Source organism: Panthera uncia (genome assembly GCF_023721935.1).
Source record: "Panthera uncia isolate 11264 chromosome B3 unlocalized genomic scaffold, Puncia_PCG_1.0 HiC_scaffold_1, whole genome shotgun sequence".
NCBI classification, from domain to species: domain Eukaryota; kingdom Metazoa; phylum Chordata; class Mammalia; order Carnivora; family Felidae; genus Panthera; species Panthera uncia.
Window position 1 is genome coordinate 45,843,676 of NW_026057582.1, and position 21,264 is coordinate 45,864,939.

General features: G+C 40.0%; 1 protein-coding gene across 1 annotated transcript in view; it reads left to right on the plus strand.

Annotated features, from left to right (window-relative positions):
- The first annotated feature begins 9,307 nt into the window (after positions 1 to 9,307).
- The window catches only part of ERO1A (endoplasmic reticulum oxidoreductase 1 alpha), a 46,397-nt gene continuing 34,440 nt past the window's right edge, over positions 9,308 to 21,264 (plus strand). The window contains exons 1-3 of the mRNA XM_049611572.1: positions 9,308 to 9,834; positions 19,969 to 20,088; positions 20,838 to 20,921. Of these exons, the coding sequence (XP_049467529.1) occupies positions 9,721 to 9,834; positions 19,969 to 20,088; positions 20,838 to 20,921 (318 nt within the window). The 5' untranslated portion in view covers positions 9,308 to 9,720. The remainder of the gene's footprint in view (positions 9,835 to 19,968; positions 20,089 to 20,837; positions 20,922 to 21,264) is intronic.

Consider the following 21,264-nt stretch of genomic DNA (forward strand, 5'->3'; position numbering starts at 1 on the left):
ATAGTGTTTTAAATAGTGATTTTAAATTATTTACTTTAAGGGTAGTAATGACCTCAATTTTTGCAGAACAGGTCCCCATTGCTGCACCTCTTCTAGCATTCTTCCTGGAGAGAATTTATTGTTATATTCAATAGACTCAGTCAGAGTCCCCAAATATATGCCATTTGATCTCATCTAATAACAGCGGTCCTGGATATTTGAGTTTAAATAGGTATGTTCTACATATACATATAAAGTGCAAATTTATGCAAATTAAATTACCAAAGTCACGTGAAAGATGTCTTCAAATTTCTTAGGAAAAAATCTTATGGGTATTGTATGAATATTATATTCTGTTTTTCTAAATATAATTGTAAATTGCAGTAGATAATAAACAAGGAAGATGGATTGAGCATGGGTAGTCCCTTCTCCTGCTCAGCTGCAACTGTTCTGGTCAAACTAGCCTGTGGATACCAAAAGATATCACCTCTGACAAGAAATAAAGAAGAGAGGATAAGAGATAAGACAGAGAAAAAAAAGACAGCTCAGTTTGGTTCAATCTAATAAATATTTATGAGCACATAACATACCAATATTTTAAACTCCCTGACCCTTGTTCTTTTTCTGTCACCCATCTGGTGAAAGTCCAACTTCAGATGAACCTCCTATCTATTTTCCACATGGCTGCTCAGAACAGCCCTGTTTCTTTTTTATATGCACCCATGAGACCATATCCCTCTTCATCAGAAAATGTACCTCAACTTGTAATTTTACATTCATAAGCATGCTTAAATGTTTAGTGTCTTTTCCACCCAGTAGATTATAAGCTCTAGGAAAACAAGGACTGTGACTATTTCTTGCTTATTATTGTATACCCAGAAGATGATTATATATATAAATTATTGAATGAATGGGTATGTGAATATATCAGATATTATAATAGGAGCAGATACAAAAAGACTAAGAAGAGTCATCAATACTCTAGGACCTTAAAATATCATACAGTAGAGGGATGTCTGGGTGGTTCAGTCGGTTAAGCTTCTGACTTCAGCTCAAGTCATGATCTCATGATTTGAGAGTTTGAGCCCCTCATCAGGCTCTGTGCTGATAGCTTGGAGCCTGGAGCCTACCTCAGATTCTGTATCTCCCTCTCTCTCTGCCCTCCCCTGCTTGCACTCTGTCTCTCTCTCTCAAAAATAAATATTAAAAAAATTTTTAATATAAAAAATAAAAATACCATACGGTAGAGAAAAAGTTTTTAGAAAACCAGGCATATCCTAGTTTTTTTTTTTGGGGGGGGGGTCACTTAAAATGATGTCATAACAAACAGTGATGAGATAGATTTAGATCTTCAAAAAAATATTACGGATAATGTCCTAATCTACTTACCTATGATGTGTCATTGATGGGTGCTGCGGTTTTAAAATACATACACAGATTCTTTAATATTGCCCACTTCAAGAAGTAGAGCCTAATTCCCCCTCCCTGGATCTAGCAACTTGCTCTAGAAGAGTCGAATAAAGTGGAAGTGACGTTATACAACTACTGAGGCTAGGTGATAAAAGGTATTGGGGCTTCCTCCTTACTCTCCCTTGGATTACTCCCTCTGGGCGAAGCCAGCTGCATTGCCATGAGGACCTATCAACAGATCTATGGAAAGGCCCACATGCCAAGGAAGAGCCAGCAAGAAACTAAGGCTGCCTGCCAGCAGCAATATGAGTGAAGCTTCTTGGAAGCAGAGCCTCCAGCCCTAGGGAAGCCTTCAGATAACTGAAGCCCTAGTCTTGATTGCAGCATAGTGAGAGACTGAGTCACACAACCCAGTTCAACTACTCCTGAATTGCACAAAAGTCCACAAAGACTGTGAGGCGATAAATATTCATTTGTTTTAAGCTATTAAGTTTTGTGGTAATCTGTTACACAGTGACAGATAACTAATAGGACAGGAACTGATTATTCTAGAGAGAAATTGGGAAACAGTACCAGATAGGCAAGTAGCAACTACTTTTGCTTGCAAATCAGCCACAACACTTGAGTTTTTGGAAAATTGTCATCCCAAATATCTCTCCCTAAATGCCCACGAGAATTCATGTAATTAAATGTATCTATGGCTAAGCAGTAAGATGTTGAGGTAGGAATAGAAGTTGGAATTCCTAGACTTCTGGGAAATACTCTTCTTTAATAAAGTAATACATAAAGACCTTTTTAAAAAAGTACTACAACACTTTGGGGCGCCTGGGTGGCACCCTGGTTGAGGGTCTGACTCTTGCTTTCTGCTCAGGTCATGATCCCATGGTCGTGGGATCCAGCCCCACCTCAGACTCTTTGCTGAGTGTGAAACCTGCTTAAGATTCTCTTTCTCTCTCCCTCTCTCTCTCTCCCTCTGCCCCTCCCCTGCTTGCTGAAGCACGCATACTCTCTCTCTCTCTCTCTCTCTTAAAAAAAAAAAAAAAGCAAAAAACTAAAAACGTAAAAAGTACTACAACACTTAGATTGGGAAAGAGGAGTCCATTGTCCCACCCTATTCTACCCCTAGGTCCCATTCCCCAACCCTTCAACACGTTTCTTCCATGTTTTCTTTGTAAATAATATGCTTATGCTCTATTTCTTGATAGATCAATTTTAGGATTTATCTTTTCACTTGCTAATAAGCAAGATAAAGATTTAGCATCCTTATATCACTTCAGATCCCTACTTTCCCTACCTCTGTCCTCCAATACATATAATATACACAAGTTTGGTTAAATCACATCCCATGTTTGTCTCATCGTGGGGCTGTATAAATCAAGCAATATACAATAGTTACATTTGTTTTATTGTAAAGGTATTTGAACTTCCTGGAATTAAAAGCTGCCTCATCTTTTTAAAGTTTATTTTGAGAGAGGCAAAGACAGTGAGTGGGGGAGGGGCAGAGAGAGAGAGAGAGAGAGAGAGAGAGAGAGGCAGAATCCCAAGCAAGCTCCATGCTACCAGCACAGACCCTGACATGGTGCTCGAACTCATGAACCTAGAGATCATGACCTGAGCCAGTCAAGAGCTGGACACTTAACCCGCTGAGCCACCCAGGTGCCCTAAAAAGCTGCCTCATTTTTTAGATGCTCTTCTTTTTTTTTTTTTAAATCACTTTTCCCCAACTTTACAATACAATTATTAACTTCCTCTGAGTAGTGTTTTCCATAAAGTCAGTCACATCATGTGTCCGTCCAGTTTACATGGCGACACTCCTCCTGAGGCCTCCCTCCTTGCACTAATCTGGGTTCTAGGGCTGTCTTCTCAGAACTTCTCTTAAGTCCTGTCTTGGGTGCTATCTCCTCTTTCTGGATACCCATGTCTCCTCATTTCTGGTTTACTCCTTTGGTTGGATCATATCCTCCCATAATTTTCTGAGAAAGGATTTAAAGATGTACATTATTCTTCATACATAACAATATCTTAATTCTATTCTCAGGCTTGATTAATAGCTTGGCTGGCTAAATGGCCTTGCTCCATTGTCCTGGAACTTCCAGTGCTTCTGATTCTGATCAGTGCCTTTCTGATTCTTAATTCTTTGTAGGATATTGGGTTTTTTGTTTTTCTGTCTGAAAATTTTATCTGTCAGGGGAATTTTTCATCCAGTGAACTGGGCACTCAGTGTCCCTATCAATCTAAATAGCCATCCTTCATTTTTGGCTATTTTCTTGAATAACCTCTAAGATGATTTCCTCTCCATTTTCATGTTCTCCCTTACTGGTACCCTTATTAATCAGACTCTGTTCTCCTTTAATTAACCTTCTATTTTTTCCATCTCTTTTTATTTATTTCTACCTCTTTGTCTTTTTATATCACTATTTAGGAGATTTCCTCAACGTTTCTGTCAAAACCTTATTTTGGCTATCATATAGTTTCCAAGATCTGTTTCTTGCTCTGTAATTTTTCCTTTTTATAGACTCCTGTTCTTGCATGTTTGATGATATTGATTATAGCTTTTTGTTTCTTCTTCCTTCCCTTTTTTCATTCAAAGTTCCTATTTTCTTATTTGTTTTGAGCTATGTCATGTTGGAGGCTTTCCTTAACAACATTGTGAGCCTTGGTTTTCTGATCATAGACTGAGGCATTAAATAAAAAGGAAGTTGAATTCTGAGTGTGTGAGTAGGGGGACTAACCGTTCTGTTGTTTCAGATGCTGTTGTTTATTCCTAGAAGAATTCTCCACTCTCCTTTTAGAATAGGAGAGGGAGGGGTCAGGCATGAGGCAATGAGTGGAAAGCAGGTATGCATAAGGTCTGCAAGTTTTGGAGCTGAGAGTTACATGTGATCTGCTGGAGGTAGGGGAGAAGTTTTAACATTCAGCAGGGAGGGCCTTCACTTACTCCACCCTTTTTTCACTTTGGAACTCTGTCTGGTCTACTTGGAATTACGCTGAGTCTAGAGTCCCTGAGTTTGGAGCCACACTTGTTTCTTGACTGGATAATCTTGATATTGAAATGTTTTCTATATGAATTTTAGATAAGTTTCTTTTGTTTTTTTCTAACCTATCAGGTGGTAGTTGAGCTCCTACTTTGTCACCAATTCTCCCACATCCACACCTTTTGTGAATTTTCTCTTGTCAATTCCAGTTCAATTGTGTCCTCTGTCCCATCCAGATTTACTTCTGCCCCAAATGATTGCTTTGCCTGTAAGCTAATAGTGTTTGTTTAAAACATAATCACACATTGCCCTGTGACATCTCATGCTGTTATCTTTTCAAGTTCATTAGTTAATTTATGTGTACATTCATTAATTCACTCAGAAGTCATCTTGTGAAGCACACACAAAATGCTAAGTGCTGGGCAACCCGAGACTACCGAGGCAAGTTCACTACCCCTCTGTTGAAAGGGGAAGAAATTCTACATAAATACCTATTTGATTCCATGTGCTAAGCACAATTATATGAACTTATGGAACCAAAGAGGAGAAACCTAATCCAGGCACAGAGGAGTTACAGAGAGGTATTGGAGATCTAGCTGGAGAAAGAGGTGAGGCCAGATCATGAGGACCTTGAATGTCATGCTGAGAATTTTGAATTTGAGTCCTCAGATAGTTGGGAGCATTGAAGATTTTAAACAGAGGTGTGACATGGTCAGATTTCTATTTTTTAAATATTTAGTTAGTTATTTACTTATTTATTTATTGAGAGAGAGACAGAGAGCAACCTGGGGAGGGGAAGAGAGAGAGGGAGACACACAATCTGAAGCAGGATCCAGGCTCTGAGCTGTCAGCACAGAGCCTGACGCAGGGCTCGAACTCACGAACTGCGAGATCATGACCTGAGCCTAAGTCAGATGCTTAACTGACTGAGCCACCCAGGTGCTCCAGATTGCTATTTTTGAGAAACTAGGCTAGCATGGAGGCTGTTTGGAATAGGTGCAAGCCTAGAGGCTGAATGATCATTTAGGAAACTGTGACAATAAATCAGGTGAGTGACAATAAGGGCTGAAACTAAGTCCTTGGTCATAAAGATGAAGAGGAGGGACTAAATTGAAGAAAGAACTGGCAAACTTGGTTGATCAATAGATCAACCAATCTATTCATTGGTGAAAAACTGGGAGAAACTGAGGGTGGCTTCCTACTTTCTAGGTGTCTAGATATGGATGGTGGTGTGACCAAACAGTTCTAAGAAAAGCAGATGGTTGTGTCCAATAGGCAGTTGGATTTTGAAGCTCAAGGGAGAGATCTGAAGTGGAAAAATAGATCTGAGAGTCATTGGCAGGGAGGAGGTATTTAAAATCATGAGACTGGTCAAGTTTCTCCAGGGGCGAGTGTAGAAGAAGAGGACTGGACAGAGAATAGAATCCTGGGAACACTCACATCTTAGAGGTGGGCTGGGGGAAAGCCCACGAAGGAGACAGTTAAATAATATTAGAAAAGTATAAGGAGGGAGGGGTGCCTGGGTGGCTCAGTCGGTTAAGCATCTGACTTTTGATTTCAGCTCACGTCATGATCTCATGGTTCATGGGATCAAGCCCGTATTGGGCTCTGTGCTGACAGCATGGAGCCTGCTTGGGATTCTCTCTTTGTGCGCTCTCTCTCTCTCTCTCTCTCTCTCTCTCAAAATAAATAAACATGCTTTTAAAAAAGAAATGTGTAAGGAGAATCTGGAGTGTTTGGTACATAGAAAGTAGAATCGAAGGAAGGAGAAATCAGCATTGTCAAAATGCAGCAGAGATTTCATGATCTCATGAAAATGGGAATTAATTTGGCCGTAACAAGGCCAGGTATAGAGGAGTAGAAAGGTAGAGTTGGAAATCAGGCCGCACAGTGGGGTAAGGTATAAATGGGAACTTATCAGTTTCTACTATATGTAGCTTGTTCTTCCAGGAATATGAGGGAGAGGAGGTGAAGATAGAGCTTAGGTGGTATTTCTCCCCCAGCTCAAATAATCTCAAACATCTTGAGAGAAAATTCTAGCAATGTACCATGTGCACATTTATAGTCAACGAATATTAGATAAATAGATCTAATAAAACCTTTAGGTTTTTACTTAGCCTTTTTTCCTCTTGAGTGTCATAATACTCCTTTTCCTTGACCAAACTTTTCTCTTTAAATTAGTTCCTTCTAGCCTACTCAGTGCCAGAAAATGTTTAGGTACCGAGAAGCTCCCTACGTAAATCTCCATGCCCCATTTTGAGAAATTGGGCTCAAGCCATTTCCTGCTTTGGTCATTAAAAATAATAATAACAGCTGTTTACATAGTAATCAGAATTCCATCAAGAAATGCTGTGTACACTAAATCTAAGTTATGTTGTTGTTATAATCACTAGTATTAGAATAACTAGATGGCCTTGTTCATCTGTAAAAAATTTAATGTTGTTTAGCTAAGGTATAATAAATTGGAGGCTGGACTTTTGGAAAGCAAAGATTGAACTATGTACCCTGTGGGTGCTCCTTAATAGTTCCTGAATGACTAATGAGTTATTGCCTAGGCCCTAACACAGGTGAGATGACTGCGAGAGAAGGCAGAGTGGAAAAACTGAACTCACACAAAGGACCAAATTGAAGGATTCTTAGGGAAGTGTCAGTGTAGTTACATCAGGTGCACAAAACTGTATTTTGCACATTCTAAAGTCCCTTACAAATCTGAAAGGAAAAATGATAATTATCAAGATAATAAAGCAAAATCCAGCAATCCCACTTCTGGGTGTATATGAAACCATTATCTTGAAAAGGTGTCTGCGCTCCCATGTTTGATGTCGCCTATTCCCAATTGCCAAAGTTTGGAAACAACCTAAGTGCCCAACAATGGCTACATGGATAAAGGGGGTGTGGTATACATATACAATGGGTTATTATTCAGCTATGAGAAAGAAGGAAACCCTGCTGTTTGCTACAACATGGATAGGCCTTGAGGGCATCATGCTAAGTGAAATAAACCAGACAGAGAAAGACAAATGCATGGTTTCACCTATATGTGAAATTAAAAAAAGAAAAATAGGGAGACCTTGGTAAAAGGGTATAAAGCTTCTAATATTATAAGATGAATAAACTCTGAGGATCTAATGTATAATATGGTGCCTATCGTTGGAAACACTGTATTGTAAAATTGAAATTTGCTAAGGGAGTTGAACTTAAATGTTCTCACCAAGAAGGAAGAAAGGGTAAATATGTGAGATGATGGATGTGTTAATGGACTTGATGGGGGGATCCTTTCACAATGTTATCTGTATACCAAATCATTATGACATACATTTAAAATTTTATTAGTCAATTATACCTCAATAAAGCTGAAAAAACAATAAAATAAAAAAGTCTTATATGGTGATTGTTTCTGATTACAAGTTTGCTAAATTTGTTGTGGGCAAGAGTTCAAATCTTAGGAATGGAAGCTTTCATCCTGAGAACATTGACAGTTTTAAGCTCTCCCAAATTACAGGCTTATTGCATCAGGGTGAAATCTGGAGCTGATTCATGTTCAGATTGCTTCCTTCTGCAGTTTTAGGCTTTATTGTTTAGTTTTTCCATTTTCATATTATGTCTCTTATTTTTGATAGATATTTTGATATCTTCAGATATTAATAACTGTAGCCAGTATTAATATATATTATATACATTAATATATATAATATATATAATATAAAACATTCATTCATTTTACAAACACTTGCAAAGAGAAGCTTTGTTAAGGTATTGAGAGTCACAGGTATGTTTGTGACATAATCCCTGCTTAAGGAGTTTAAAGAGATTACGATTCAGTTGTAGAAACATGAAGTAGAAATGTCATCAAAGATCACCTGCTAAGTTCCATGGGGTGTCTCTCCATGTGCAGGGATTGGGCCTTCTGTATCTTCATATCTGTAATGTCAAGCTCAGTCTGGCATAGAGTAAGTTTATTGAATCAAAACTCATTTAGAGACTGGAAATGGGTGAAGAGGAAACCAAGAAGACCACATAGAAGAGGGAATGAGTGAGCTGGGTTGGGCCCTGGAGAGATAAATACATCCGTACACAGGTCTGATGAAAACAAACTTCCTAGGTAAAGAGGGAGATTGGATTAATAAGTGATGGACAGACCATAGGTTATGGGCATTGAAGTAAGAAATAATCTGAGTTTGAGTCTCATCTCTATCATACCATGTGACTTTGAGTAACATATATAAACTTTCTACGCTTATTTTTCTCAGCTAGAAAACAGAAGTAAAACCTATTTGGGGCCTACCATATCCTAAGCTACTTCATTAAATGGTGGCTTTTAAAAAATGACATACCAAAAAATTTTTAATTTGAAATTTTAATGTGTAAGGTGTTGGGAAGCTTTCCAGTTTCACCATGAAAATTTCTCCTGGGGGGGGGGGGCTTTTAGACTAGACCCATGGCTGGGATTTATAGGACATGGCTCTCTCACTATCCAGCTCGCCCCTTGCATCGCCTCACTCTGGGCCTGTTTCCTTCTATGAAATGAGAGGGTAGTTTCCACCTGTGCTGACTGATACAGTAGCCACTCGCCACATTTGACTACGAAATGTGGCTAGTTTGCATAAAATGTACACCAGCTTTCAAAAACAACACATAAAATATGGATAATTTAATATTGAGTGTATTTTGAAATGTTTTGCACATATTGGGTTGAATAAAATAGATTATTAAAATGAACTTCACCTGTTTCTTTTTGCTCTTTCGATGTGACGACTAGAAACTCTATTATGCAGCCCTGGTCTAGGTTATCACTCATAATTCCTTTCAGCTTTAAGACTGTCAGGGACACTGTGGATGCGTAATTGGTACGGTTTGACTTCCTCGTCTGGAAAGACCGAAGGATTGGCCGGGACTGCGCGGGGTGGGGCGGGCCCTGCGGGGAGACCCAGACCCCTTGGGTTTCTCGCTCGCTCGCTCGCGCGGTGGCGGCGGGAAGGACCCCCAACTCCCGCGCTGGGGTTGCGGCGGGCGCGCCGGGGCCAGGCTCCAGGCACCGGGCGTTGGGGGCCGGGGACGGGCGCGGTGCTCCGGGCGGGGCCGAGCCGGGAAGCGGGCTTGTGCGTCAGCCTCACGCGCGGGGAAGGAAGCCGACCCGAGGCCCCGGGCGGCCGGAGCGGGCGCCTTGGCACGTCCGCAGGCTCAGCCGGGAGGTGGCGGCCGCTGAGAGGCGGGAGAGCCGAGGGCGGGCCTGGGAGGCGGCCGGGAGGTGGGGCGTCGCCGGGGGCCGGCCCGCGCGGGCTTCAACAGCGGACGCGCGGCCTGCGCCCGAGTGCTGGGACCGGGAGGGGCCGGGCGACGAGCGGCCAGAGCGGCTATGGGCCGCCGCTGGGGCTTCCTGATCGGCCTCGTGGGGGCCGTGTGGCTGCTCGGCTCGGGTCGCGGTGGGCAGCAGCCCCCGGAGACGGCGGCGCAAAGGTGCTTCTGCCAGGTGAGGGTTGTGCGCGGCCGCGCGGCCGCTCCCGGTGCTTCCCGCCTCCGCCCTGCGCTCTGTCCCGCGCACCCCGGCAGGTGAGGGGCTAGGAGTGCCTCTGCGTCTCCACCGGCCGGGATGAGCCCCCTGAGCTTCTGCTCCCTGGCCGGGCTCAGCCCTCTGCGGCTTGCCTGGCGTGGTCTGTACAGGTCTCCCACCGCAGCCTGGACGTCAGCGTGCCCTCCGGCGCTTCGGATCCGTTGTGGGGGGAGAGGTGTGGGTGCATGCTGTATGATTTTACCGAGTTGGTTTATACATCTTTGTTGGTCTTCCCTGCCCGGGGAGGGCGTGCACACTGTGCACGCTCACTCAGTATTTGTTATTTTCGCGGAACCTGGGTCTTCCTAACTTCTAACTTGACCTGGAACTGCGTACGATGTGTTCATGCTAGGTGCCTTCGCCATCCTTCCTGGGCAGGGTACGCCTTTGTAGGGTGGGGGAGGCTACTTTCAGATGTCGTTGTCAGGCAGGAGAATCGTTTCGTGAGGCTTTCCTGTTTCTAAGCCCATCTGCCTTGTGTTTTTGAGGCCGCGGCTTGCAGTGCCTCCTCGCCCTGTGTGTCCTTTCTATTTACTAAATGTAATGAGATTCTCTTACCGTGACACCCATTTGGCTGGTCTGAATTGGGAGGATGAGCCTTACCCCCCAGCGCACAAGTTTGATTACAAGCTTATTATGATCATGAGATGTGGGTTCCTTGAGGAAAAAAAAAAAAAAGAAATCTAGAGGTTTTCTGGTCTACGTGATCCTATATTTTAATACAATTACTCTTAAAGTCACGTTTTGGTTGGCTTCTGTTGATAAAAATTACATTTTATACAAAATTGAGGTAGGCAATCCAAATTTTTCCTTTTAAGTGGATTTTACTTTTTTTTTTTTTATCAGAAATAACATTTGTGTAGGGACAATGCTACTCTTTCACAGAGGAAAGAAACAGCTTTACATATTATGGGAGGAAGAACTGTCTCTTTCACTTTTATATTCTTGCATCCTGTCGTTTTGCTGAATGATTTGGGAGTTGAGGTGTTATCTGGCTATGAGTAAGAGGTTAAAAGGAAATTGCTGCTTTCCAACTAAGATGGAAAAGCTCCTTTATGTTGCAAACTGCATACAGTCAAGTACTTAAAAGGAAGAAGGTTCATTTTTCTTCAGGTTACAAATATAACATAACACAAAGTGTAAACATTTAAAAATAAAGTAGAAATAAGAGACTTCAAAATAAGGTATTTAGTGTTGAAAGAAGATGTCCAATATAACATTTTCAACTATAGTCTAGAGTTTTAGATAATGGAATAAAAGTACATGTTGAGCTTTCAACTTTCACTTTCCTCTCCAAAAACCTTTTTAGATATCTGTTTAAAATTGGGGAGTTTTACATTTTTTACACTTTTTTCCTTCTGATTAGTATTTAAGCTCCCCCCCCCCCCGTTTTGTAACATTTTCAAGATTTGAATACTCCCCAACACAAAAATCTGTTAGATCCCTTTCTTTTCCATTTAGAACAAAAGTGACAGGTTTTTGTTTTTTTTTTTAGAATCAACTTTAAAAAATAATAAATTGAGGGTCCCATAGTAAAAAACAAATTTAAGAAAAATTAAAAATGATCTATTTAAATCAACTTAAGAACAGAGACCATCAATTTCAGTTCAATAGACTGAAAAAGAATGCATTTTAGTTCTACTATGGTCAGTAATGGAAGAGATAGGGGTAAGGTGGGAAATGGGGAGAGGGAACAAGCAATAACAGATATGAAGAGAAATTTGGAGACAAGCATATAGATGTGAATGGAAATGAGACACACACACACACACAGAAATAAAGGAAATAAATGGTGGAAGAAAAGATAAGGGGAGATGAATGGTGGAAATTATTCATTCAACAAACATTTATACACAGTGTGTATGTTGACCTGAGTGTTTGGAATATAGAGATAACTATGGTGTGATACAAGTTAGTGAATAAAGTTCTTTGGAGATTGGGGAGAGGCAGAGATCCTAAGCATTTTAAAAAAACAAGTGAGAAGGGGTGCCTGGGGGGCTTAGTTAAGCATTCAACTTCAGCTCAGGTCATGACATCACAGTTCCTGAGTTCGAGCCCACATAGGGCTCTGTGCTGACAGTGCAGATCCTGCTTCAGATCCTATGTCTCCCTCTCTCTGCCCCTGCCCTGTTCTGTGGTCTCACTCTCAAAAATAAATAAACATTAAAAAAACAACAAGTTAGCAGGGGTGCATGGCTGACTCCGTCAGTAGAACATGTGACTCTTGATCTTAGAGTTGTAAGTTGGAGCCCCATGTTGGTTGTAGAGATTACTTACAAAGTAAAATCTTAAAACAAACAAGTCAGTAAATATTGCTAGACACTAAATCAAAAACTAAATGTTGACCTAACGTTTAGAAATACAAGTTAAAGGGGCATCTGGGTGTCTCAGTTGCTTAAGCAGGGGACTCCTGCTTTGGGCCCAGGTCATGATCTCATGGTTTGTGGCTTCCAGCCCCGAGTCAGGCTTCAGGTTGACAGCTTAGTGTGGAGCCTGCTTAAGATTCTCTCTTTTCTGGGGCACCTGGTTGGCTCAGAAGTTTAAGCATCCGACTTCGGCTCAGGTCATGATCTTGAGGTTTACCAGTTCAAGCCCTGCATCGGACACTCTGCTGTCTGCACGGAGCCTGCTTTGGATCCTGGGTCCCTCTCTCTGCCTCCCTCTCTCTCTCAAAAATAAATGAACATTAAAAAAAAAAAAAAAAAGATTTTCTCTGCCCATCCCCTGTTTGTTCTCACTCTCTCTCTCTCTCTCTCTGTCGAAATAGGTAAATAAAACAAAAACAACAACAACAAAAAACACAAAACCCTGTTCAAAAAAATATTTCAAGTTAAAATCTCTCATTCTCTTTGCCATACCCAATTAGCTGCAAAGTTCTGTTGAATCTGTTTTGTTAATAGACTTTTTCTCCCTGTCTGTTGCCACTCTCTCGCACCACTTCTACTTTGAATTACGCATCATCATCCCTCATTACCCTCTTGCATGGGGGCCCGGTATAGGGGTTCGGTTAACAGAATATCAGCTCTAATTTGAGCCAAAGCAACATGTGGTTCTTTAGCCTTAGAAAGCCATTGAAGTAAAATGTGCAGAGCTCTACAAATAATCAGATTAAATTTAATAAACATTCATGGAAGACTACTGTGAACGAGTTTTAAGAGATCAAAAAATAAACTAAAAATTTAAAAATTTAGTCCCATTTCTTGATACTCCAGAGTACTGAGCCTGGTACATAATGGGTGCTTAGCAAGTATTAGGCAAGTTATAATACAGGATGTTAGCACTATGCTAGCAGGAATATATTCTTTCCATTTTCTGCTGAGTGGGCCATTTGCATGTTTTTCTGGAATTCATCTTTCAGATGGGTGGATAGCTCCAAATGAATCTTTAAAGTTAGTCAGTTACTACATATGCCTGTTGACATCAAATCCTACTAAAACCATTTTCGCTGTATGTTGTAAGTTCTTTTGATAGCAGTGCTTCTGTGTTAGTTGCTGCAAATAAGTGATAGATTGCCTTAGACTTGTAAATCTTCCTTATATACAGCTTCCCACTTTTTATTTTATCATTCTATTTAAATTTTTTTTTCATTTTTGCACAGAAAATTGGCCTTTTCCTCCCCTTTTGGTATACAAGCCTGTAACAGTTCGTGTAAAGAACCCCATGATCATGACCTACCCTTTCTTTAAACCAAAATAATATTTGTATTTGTTGTAATAGGTATGAGCTTCAAGTAAGTGAAGATTCTTACAAAATTTTTTTTTAATGTTTATTTATTTTTGAGAGAGGGAGAGACAGAATCTGAAGCAGGCTCCCGGCTCTGAGCTGTCAGCACAGAGTCTGATGTGGGCCTCGAACCCACAAGCTGTGGTATCATGACCTGAACTGAAGTCAGATGCTCAACTGACTGAGCCACCCAGGCACCCCATGAATGAAGATTCTTCAGACAAGATTTCTTGTTTTCCTTTTGACAGAATTTCTTATTTCCTTTTCCCCATTATGCACCAGTAGAGAGAATGAATGTAACAGAACTTTAGTCTCAATGCGTGGAATCCCAGGATTAAGAAGTAAACTCAGAAGAAATATTGAAGCCCAGATATGGAGGCAGTATGGACATGTTTTTCATTTAAATTAATTGGAAATGAGTTTGTAAAACTCCCATGTAGTCCAAATGTTTTATTAATCGTATTATGGCTAGTGCTAATAACGCTCAGATCCACTTATGAGTGTAGTAAATCTCTATCAGGCTAATGAAAGGGGAATAGTGCAGATCATCCAAAATGACTATTTCAAGATGGATTATTTTCTTTTTAAAAAAAAATTTTTTTTTTTTTTAACATTTATTTATTTTTGAGACACAGAGAGACAGAGCATGAACGGGGGAGGGTCAGAGAGAGGGAGACACAGAATCTGAAACAGGCTCCAGGCTCTGAGCTGTCAGCACAGAGCCCGACGTGGGGCTTGAACTCACAGCCCTCACGAACCGCGAGATCATAACCTGAGCTGAAGTCGGCCGCTTAACCGACTGAGCCACCCAGGCACCCCAAGATGGATTATTTTCATTTGGAGTGCATTGTAGATACACTTGCCTACATCTATTTCAGCAGATTTACCTGTCTAGTGTCTTATTTACCTCAATTTCAAAAATAGTTTTTATTTGTTAGAGTGGCTAGGCCACAGAAGAGACACTTGGTAATATGTTGCATGGTAGGTGGAAATAAGCCTGGATTGAAACTTAGAGGGATCTTTGAAACAGGTTATACTGGAGAGATGTCCATTGTCTCTGAGTACTTATTGCCTTCCAGGCCTTTGTGAACAAAGCATGTGGAACAAAGCATGTGTCTCATTGGTTACTATACGTTGGGTTATTTAACAACAATTTAAAGTTGTAAAGACTAAGGCTTTAAAGCAGAAATAGCTCGTAGCATTCTGTGTCCTTGGAACCACCCAGTATAGAATCTTTGGTGTTTCCTTGTTTCCATTAACAGAGGTGTCTCTGTCAACATTCTTTTTTTGTTTTTTTAACTTTTGAAAAGTTTATTTAGAGAGAGCAAGAGAGAGTGTGTGCTGGAGAGCTGGGGAGGGCAGAGAGAGAGGGAGAGAGAATCCTAAGCAGGCTCCATGCTTAGGATCTCAGGACCCTGAGATCAAGAGTTCCAAGCTCTTCTGACTGAGCCAGCCGGACACCCCCATCAATTTTTTTCAATGAATAGTTTTCAAGTTCTTTTTAATGGTCACAGAACACTCTAAAATTACATACAACTAAAGGTCTTTGCCAAAAAAACCCACTTTGAGCACTTTTAAAAGGCATTTCATATTTCATACAAGTATGAGGAATATATTCTCAAAGTGCTTTGGAAAAAAATGATAGTCTGGTAGGACTAGAAGTTGTTGGCACAGAAGGAAACTATTTAGAATTTTTTTTTTTTTTTGTCTTTCATTGTAAATTAAAGAGTACCTGTAAGCAGAAAATAGGGAACAAGCAGGCCCATGTTATTTTCTTTTCTCTTGCCTTTTATATTTTGGTATTTGGTCCAAACCAGTCAGAGTCCATGGAGAAAGTAATTGAGGCTACCTCTGCAGCTAACTTTTGGCTGTCTAGATCTATGTTCCAGTGGGGTGACAGATGTAAAAGTTTTGGAAAATTTTAGCTGCAAACTTGGCCTTTTTTTTCTTATCCATTAAAAAAAAAATGTGAGTTTCTTTGGGGTAATCGTACGTCCACTTTCACCAGAAGCATTTAAGCAGTGGTAGGGTAATACTAACATTGGCATTTATGTCATTTCATCTTGTTATCAACTCTTTGAGATTGGAACTATTAGTATTGCTATATTGTGTTCACATGGGAAACTAAGGCTTAAGAGAGGTTAAAAAATTTGGGTATGTTTAAAATTGGTAAGTAGCAGAGATGGGATTCAACCCCAAGAAGGCTTGAGTCCAGGGCCTACGTGCTAACCATTGTTATATATTGCCTCCTTCTTCAGAGTATATAGGAGGGGATTGTTGTGTGCTTGGGAGTTTGCAGTAGAAGGGCCTTCAAAAGCTTTTCAATTGGTAAGAGACTAGGACTTTAAGCTGGGTGACATTATGTCAGACCTACCCTGGTCCTTATATCTACATTCCTCCGCAAGGGCCTTCTATTTGCCACCTATTAGTTTGGCTCCGTACCCAAGGCTGATTATCACCTAAAGCATGGATCAATGAGCTTCAATTTTTAGCATGCATCAGTCACTTTGTGCATGTGTGTGGTAGGGAGCGCGGGGTGCATTTAAAAAAAAAATTCAGATTCTTGGGGTGCCTGGGTGGCTTAGTCAGTTAAGTGTCCGACTTCGGCTCAGGTTGTAATCTCATGGTTTGTGAGTTAGAGCCCTGCATCTGGCTCTGTGCTGACAGCTCAGAGCCTGTAGCCTGCTTGAGATTCTGTGTCTCCCTCTCTCTGTCTCTGCCCCTCCCCTGCTCTCTCTCAAAAATAAATAAAAATTTAAAAAAGAATTAAAAAAAATTCACATTCTTATGGTAGGGTCAGAATCTGTTTCAGTTTAGGAGATAGTGTGACAATTATTTAAACAGCCTTAGCACTTCCTGAAGCTGCTACAGAGTTCACAGTATCAGGTCATCCTTGTTCCAGATCAATGTCCATCTTTTGGTTTAGGTACTAAGACTGCTTTGTTTTCCAAGATTCTGCCCTGGGTCTGTTAATTGCATTTCTTCCTTAATCTTTTCTTGAGACTCTATTCCTGTAACATGCCTGGTTCTCTAGTTTCTAGAACTGGACCTGGCATCATGCCTGCCAACCTTTCTTCCAGTGATCAGGTTCTGCCTGTTGGCAGGCTTATCTGGACTGTCACATGGCTTTGGTTTCCAAGTATCTTCCTGCCTCTCCTTTGCTGGGCCTTCTCCATCTATTGAAATTCCTCCATCCCTGCCCTACCTCCTTAGCTGCCCTGCTACCTTTTGTTGTAGTTGGAAATACCTCCTGCTCAATTTCGTAGGTAAAGGTCAGAGGGTTTCCAATCTACCATTGTCCTGTCTTCCCTCTTCGGGATCTCTGGGCCAAAGCCATCTCTGCTGTGAATGCACCTTGCATTCCTTTATGGTTTGTGGCTTCTTCTAGCTTCCTTTGTAGTTAAGGTATAGATTGGTAAAATGTTGGATGTGATGGGTTATTTGCCTTCGCTGCTTGCTTCCCTTGCTCTGAGTGCATTCCTACCACTTGGGCCTGTGTAGTCTGGAGCACAGAGCACTACCATAGATGATGTGAGGAACCTAGTCATCATCAGACTGTGATGCTGGTCTCCAGGGAATGACAGTGACAGTAGACAGCATCCATTCATTCATTCATTCATTCACACATCCACTTCACAAATAAATATTGAGCATCTAGTGTGTGCTTTCTAGAAGTACAGTGCTGAAGACTGGGAATACAAAATGAACAAACATGATTTGCTCTCAAGGATTGTAAACTCTAGAGGGAGGTAGTGAACTATATAAATTCAAAGGAGTGAGGTAATCCTTATGTAGGAGTATGTGGAATGCCATGGGAGCACATAGGAGACAGTTAACCCAGCAGGGGATGAGTGGTACCCCAAGGGTAGCTTTCCAAAAGAGGTGATGCCTGAACTTGAGTTTCAAAGATAGATTTTTACCTTAAAAATGAATTATTTCAGGGGAAAAAGTAATTGCTTCAAAACCATTCTCTTGTGTTTTTTTTTTTTTTTTTTATGTGCTTGTTGCTTTTTTGTGACCTACTGTCCCTATCAGGCATGTGTCCCTTTGGCGTTTGTAGTCTCTGTGCCTGTTATTTCTTTGTGTAATAATTTGTATCCAAGAGGAAAAAGTAGCTATTTTATGTCCTTAGAAGTTCTACTTTTAAGGCTCAAAAGAAAGAGGTGAAAAATCAAATCATCTAGATTAGAAGCACTTCTGTTTTTGGGTGACTGAATGGCTCAGTCAGTTAAGCATCCAACTTCAACTCAGGGCATGATCTCACAGCTTGAGAGTTCGAGCCCCCATGTCGGGCTTTGTGCTGACAGCTGGAGCCTGGAGACTGCTTCAGAGTCTGTGTATCCCCTTTTCTCTGCCCCTCTCATGCTTATGCTCTGTCTCTCTGTGTCTCTCAATAATAAACATTAAAAAAAATTTTTTTAATTAAAAATAAAGCACTTTTGTGGTACCCCAAATTAGGACCTGAAGATTTTTGTATACTCAAGAGAATTTTTAGCAGGAAACAAGGACAAATTTGCATATGAAATGGAAATAAGTAGTTATTGCAGTAAAAAATTTGTAGATCAGATTTCTAGAACCTGCATTAGTCCAAAACAAATAAGACTACACAAATTGGGACAAAATCTTAGTTCTTAAATATTGCTGTCATCATCCAAAGTATTATCTCTCATCATCCAAATGTATTTACTTTTAGGTAAAAATTTTGCATTCCTGTTTTGTGACATTCTAAAATTAAAAATAGGGTAGGATTTTACATATTCCAACGGGAAAACACCTACATTCAGTATTTTAGTAAAGTATTTGCTTCCTTACCAGTAGATTAAAAAAATTTTTTTGACAGTAAGTCTCTCTGAAATATAATCGAAAGTAGTTTGTAAAGCAAGTATGCAGACCAAAGTATGATAAGGATCTCTTTTCTACAGCATGCTCTATATTAAAAAAAAAAAAAAATCTAGTTACTGTTCTTAAATCATGATATATTTGTTACTTACAATGTTACAATGTTAGCAATGTTAAATTAATTCTGTTAGATGTTTGCGCAGCGCCAAACAAACGTCTAAGACTTTTAGCTTCACTTTTTTTTTAATTTTTACTTTCTATAACTTATTTATTTTTTATAATTTACATCCAAGTTAGCACATGGTGCAACAATGATTTCAGGAGTAGATTCCTTAAGCCCCTTACCCATTTAGCCCATCCCCCCTCCCACAACCCCTCCAGCAACACCCTGTTTGTTCTCTATATTTAAGAGTCTCTTATTTTTGTCTCCCTCCCTGTTTTTATATTATTTTTGCTTCCCTTCCCTTCTGTTGATCTGTTTTGTATCTTAAAGTCCTCATATGAGTACAGTCATATGATATTTGTCTTTCTCTGACTGACTAATTTCACTTAGCATAATGCCCTTAGTTTCACTTCTGATAACATTGTCTGATCGTAATTACCATTAAGATATTAGTTTTAAGCATTTGAAGATCAGAATTGGCTTAGTGGTCAATTTGCTATCTCTGTGCTGCTAATGATAAGTGATTTCTAAGCACCATTTCAAACCTGGACAAATAAACTGTCATGGACTAGTATTTGAGAGTTGGTAAATCCTTATAATGAATTACTGTTTATCTTATAAATTCAGTATCACTTCTTTTTATATGTTCACCAAGCATGTCCCCTACCTATACATCCTGTAGGAAACTTAATAGGGAATACAGAGACAGTTGAATCCTGGGAATATGGGAGTCTCAGGAAGGCCAAGGATAGGAATGCAACTGAGCTTCAAGGAAGTTGGGTGGAAGTAGGAGCTGGAAAACCCCAGGGAATCCATGTATCAGATATTTTCTGTTTCCTGTCTCTGCTTCACTGTGTATCTTTAAAAATCTTTCCTCTCTTTTGCTGACTGGCTCATGTGCTGCTCAGTTCACATGATGGAATATGGTCTGAGTTTATTTGCTTTAGTGGTTAAGCTGCAGGGAGAGAGATCTCTTCTTATTCTCAAGTCCAGATTCCTGGAGCAGGGACCAAGACATGGTTTGGGTTAGATACTGACCCCTGGTCAGGTCTGGGGCAGGGTTACAAAGTGGCTGCAGGGGACCAACTCTGCCTTTGTGTGTGTGTGCATGGGTGTGTGATGAGCTCAGTGTACCCTCCAAAAGGTATGCACCGCATTCTTCTAGGTGTATAGCAAGAGCAATAGCATTGTTAGATTACTGTCATGTCTCATCTCAGAAAATCATGAGGAGGGAAGATAAGAGTTGCTTGAGTCCTAACCTTGTCAGGAAAAAGAACCCTGTTGCAACTAAGGTATTTTGATGTATTGTTTTATTTTCTTTGTAACAGGTTAGTGGTTACTTGGATGATTGTACCTGTGATGTTGAAACCATTGATAGATTTAATAACTACAGGCTTTTCCCAAGACTACAAAAACTTCTTGAAAGCGACTACTTTAGATATTACAAGGTATTTTTATTTTTAATTTTTTTGTATAAGAATACTTAAAGTTTAAATGGGTAATTGTATTTTATTAGGAATTCCTGAACTTCAAAATTGTGGCCATTATTTAAAATTCAGTTCACAAGAGTGAACAGTGTGGTTCTGAAACCATCCATTGGATACTTTCAATTTCAACAACTGAGTTTTGCACTCTGGAGTTAGAAACTTGTTGGTTAACTTGAACTCAGAACAGAAACTATTATATTGTTACCAAAATTGCCAATGCATACTTTCCCAAAATACTGGCTTGACTCCAGTTAATTAAAATAACTACATTTTTTTTGAGAAGCGTAACTTTGTTCTGACCTGTATTATTTTAACTAGTCACTGTTGATATTTTATCTTGAGATATCTACTTAAAGGGTTTAGAATATCTGATCATTGGAATATGTAGTTATCGTCTGAGTTCAACAGTTGCCTGTTACTGGCTTAAAAAAAGTATTAGCTGAGCAGTGATGATATGAGCTACTTTGGCTCCTAGTTCCCATCTTCAGGATCTGTTTAGTACCAGTCTGTGTGTTTCTAACCAAGTCTACCAGTTTACTTAACACAAGTTACACATTGGTACGATCGCTGGAACTTGGCAAGCTGTAAGCGAAGAAAAAGAATAATTGCAGCTGATAGCATGACCAGGTTATCACATCATAATTCAACACCTGTTGAATAATAATCTCAAGATTCTTACTCTTGTAACTTTTTCTGTTATTATCCTATAGGTAAACCTGAAGAGGCCGTGTCCTTTCTGGAACGATATCAACCAGTGTGGTCGGAGAGACTGTGCTGTCAAGCCGTGTCAGTCGGTAAGAACCAAGTATACATGTGACAACTGTTACACCTTTTTGCAAATAACTGCAATGTTTTAAAAAGGGGGCAATACAACTAAAATAACTTTTTAATCCTTAGGTTAAATATAATGTTTAATATTTACATATTAAAAAACCTCAACTTACCAATATAAAACCTATTTTGAATTATTCTTTCGTAATAATCCTGTGACTTACTGGTGAGATTAATAGGATGTTTGTTTCTTCTTACATCTTACCCAAAGGTGTGTTTATAGTATAACAGAATGAAATTAATTGGCAGGTAAACAAACTCCCTCCTTTCTTCATGGTGTATTGTTTTCCTTGGGTGGGGAGTGGA